This window comes from Limulus polyphemus, unplaced genomic scaffold (assembly GCF_000517525.1).
Source record: "Limulus polyphemus unplaced genomic scaffold, Limulus_polyphemus-2.1.2 Scaffold2733, whole genome shotgun sequence".
NCBI classification, from domain to species: domain Eukaryota; kingdom Metazoa; phylum Arthropoda; class Merostomata; order Xiphosura; family Limulidae; genus Limulus; species Limulus polyphemus.
This window is the reverse complement of record NW_013668343.1, coordinates 25,504-27,909: the sequence shown is the minus strand read 5'-3', so window position 1 is coordinate 27,909 and position 2,406 is coordinate 25,504. Positions and strand designations below refer to the sequence as shown.

Genomic DNA, 2,406 nt, shown 5'->3' with positions numbered 1-2,406 from the left:
CTGTGTATTAAGAAAAATAAGTTTAAGAATTTATTTGTAAATAGTAATAATCTATATACACATATAATGTTTAATAATTGAAATGTTTTACAAATACTAGTCCACTAAAACACACAGCCAAGACTTAAAGGTTAATTTTATATGATTGGATACTGTAACATGAATGCACGTGCGTCGCGTTATTGTAACTTTGGTATTGTTAGTCAGGCACTGTTTAGAGGTCAACATAATTAATATATATATATAAATGTTACGGGATTTAAGCTATTTAGACTAAACATTCGTGTTATAATTTGTAGTCATTCTATACTCCATAAATGTATATTAAAATCCATTAACATGTGCGAAGGTTATGTAGAGTTCAGCAAAAGTCATTTAGAAGTCAACAGAGGCCAGCTAGAGGTCATTGTTCTATACTTATCAAAAATAACCAATTTGAAGGTGCCGAATTATGGCAGCTAAGACATTACAATATCTTCGGCTTGTTAATTATGTAAAAAATATCGTTTTAAAATACACTAGACTTAGAGATTTTCAAGAATTAGAGCAGGGTATAATAATAGTATTCCAACCACATTATATTCGTCTTATCCAGTGCCGACGACGCGTTTCGCTCAATCCAGAGCTCATCAGACTTTTTCTAATTCTTGAAAATCCTTAAGAGACTAAATGTAGAATACAGTGTTAGAAAATATAATAGGCCTAATGTCTAATGACAAATAAATTAATTATAATCCTGCCTCGCCAGCTTGGAAAATGTGATCACATCGTAACAATATTATACACTGTTGATATTGTTATATTAGTAGTGTTACTCGGCAATACATTGGCTGGCTTTTATTATTATTGTTTTTTTTTCTATCAACGAGTTTTGTCCCATTTCTGTTCAAGCTACCTTTTACGACTTGGGCATTATCTTACCAGATACCTGAAAATATTTCCCACAGATTAATGGCATTAACACCCAAGGTGAAAACATTGCAGACAATGGAGGACTGAAGGAAGCCTATAGGGTAGGTTTCAGTTTTGGTACGAAATGTTTAACTGAATACCCATTTTTTTTAATACTGATATTCTAAGCCTAACTAAGAAAAAAAAACGTAGCAGCTCATTAATGTGCTAACCCTTTTCGCATCAAAGACCAAACAGAAAAAAAGAAGTAAGATAAATATTGTTCTGAACAGTTAAGTTCATTTGTCCTGTTTTCTATAAAAGAAAAAAGAGAACACGTGTGTTTCGCATCCGGTTATTTATCATGTTGTGTTGGTTTCCATTGTATTTGTGCATTTAGGCTTACAGATCATGGGTCAAAGATCATGGACCCGAGCGTTACTTGCCTGGCCTGAAGTACACACCTGAACAGCTGTTTTGGATTAGTGCAGCAAACGTAAGAGATCTGATTTTGTTTCTGTAAATTGTGATCTTTACTACGTTAAGGTTTTTTTTTTTTACATTGTGAAATTGTCTTTGATTGTAAGACTTTGGTGATGTAAAAAGAAAAAAATATTTGTATATGATTTACGGACAACGTTTCGGGCTTCGTGTTGAGGGAAATGTGGGTGGGGCGAGAAGTGTGTTTGGGTAAGTGTCACCTATCTACTTTTTTATGGCCTGATTAAGTACTTTAGAATTTGAGTCGGCTGTGGCCTGGTAGCTAGCGTACCGCACTGTGAATCCGAGGATACAGATTCTCGCCCTACTGCCGCAAAATCGCACTCCTAATTATTTTGTTGAGGGTGTAGGTGCGTTATAAGAGTGAGGGTCAAATTCTACTATTTCATCATAGTAGCACAAACGTAAGAAGAACAAGCGCCGTTATTATACACTTTCGACCTGGTGGTCTTCTATACACAGATCTAGTAAGGAGGGGGGACCATTTAAGAAAGAATGTTGTAGTGACCAGCAGAAGGGGGGCGTAATCTTGACAGTTATGTTTGATTTTATATATATATGTGTGTGTGTGTGCATGTATGTTTAAGGGATTTTTAACGTGGGGAACACATGTATATATATTTGTCGTCCTCCACCCCTAAAGGTCCAGGGGACTCGTCCCCCATGTTTTTATCTATTATTTCTTGGTGTGTGTTTGTATATGATTTGCCCGAAGGGGTACCAAAGGGGTCACCTGTTTTGACCACTCACACTATACAGTAGTGTGTTGTCTGTCAGTCAGTCTGTAGACACTAAAAGAACGTCACGCAAAGGACACTTAACGTTGCAATTTGGACTGTCGTGACGTCAGTAAAACGTGCGCATGCCATGAATCACGAGAAGAATTTTGCACTCTGTAGGCTACAACACACCATAATACATGAACTTCAAAAGCAAGAAAAAAATACTTTGTTACTCTTCATTTTGGTTTTATTTCCTTTTGACACAAAACACGCGGAAGTACATCTTGTATTT

General features: G+C 35.9%; 1 protein-coding gene across 1 annotated transcript in view; it reads left to right on the top strand.

Annotated features, from left to right (window-relative positions):
• The window catches only part of LOC106467765 (membrane metallo-endopeptidase-like 1), a 27,056-nt gene that overhangs the window by 18,946 nt on the left and 5,704 nt on the right, over positions 1 to 2,406 (top strand). The window contains exons 12-13 of the mRNA XM_022395961.1: positions 948 to 1,013; positions 1,292 to 1,387. Of these exons, the coding sequence (XP_022251669.1) occupies positions 948 to 1,013; positions 1,292 to 1,387 (162 nt within the window). The remainder of the gene's footprint in view (positions 1 to 947; positions 1,014 to 1,291; positions 1,388 to 2,406) is intronic.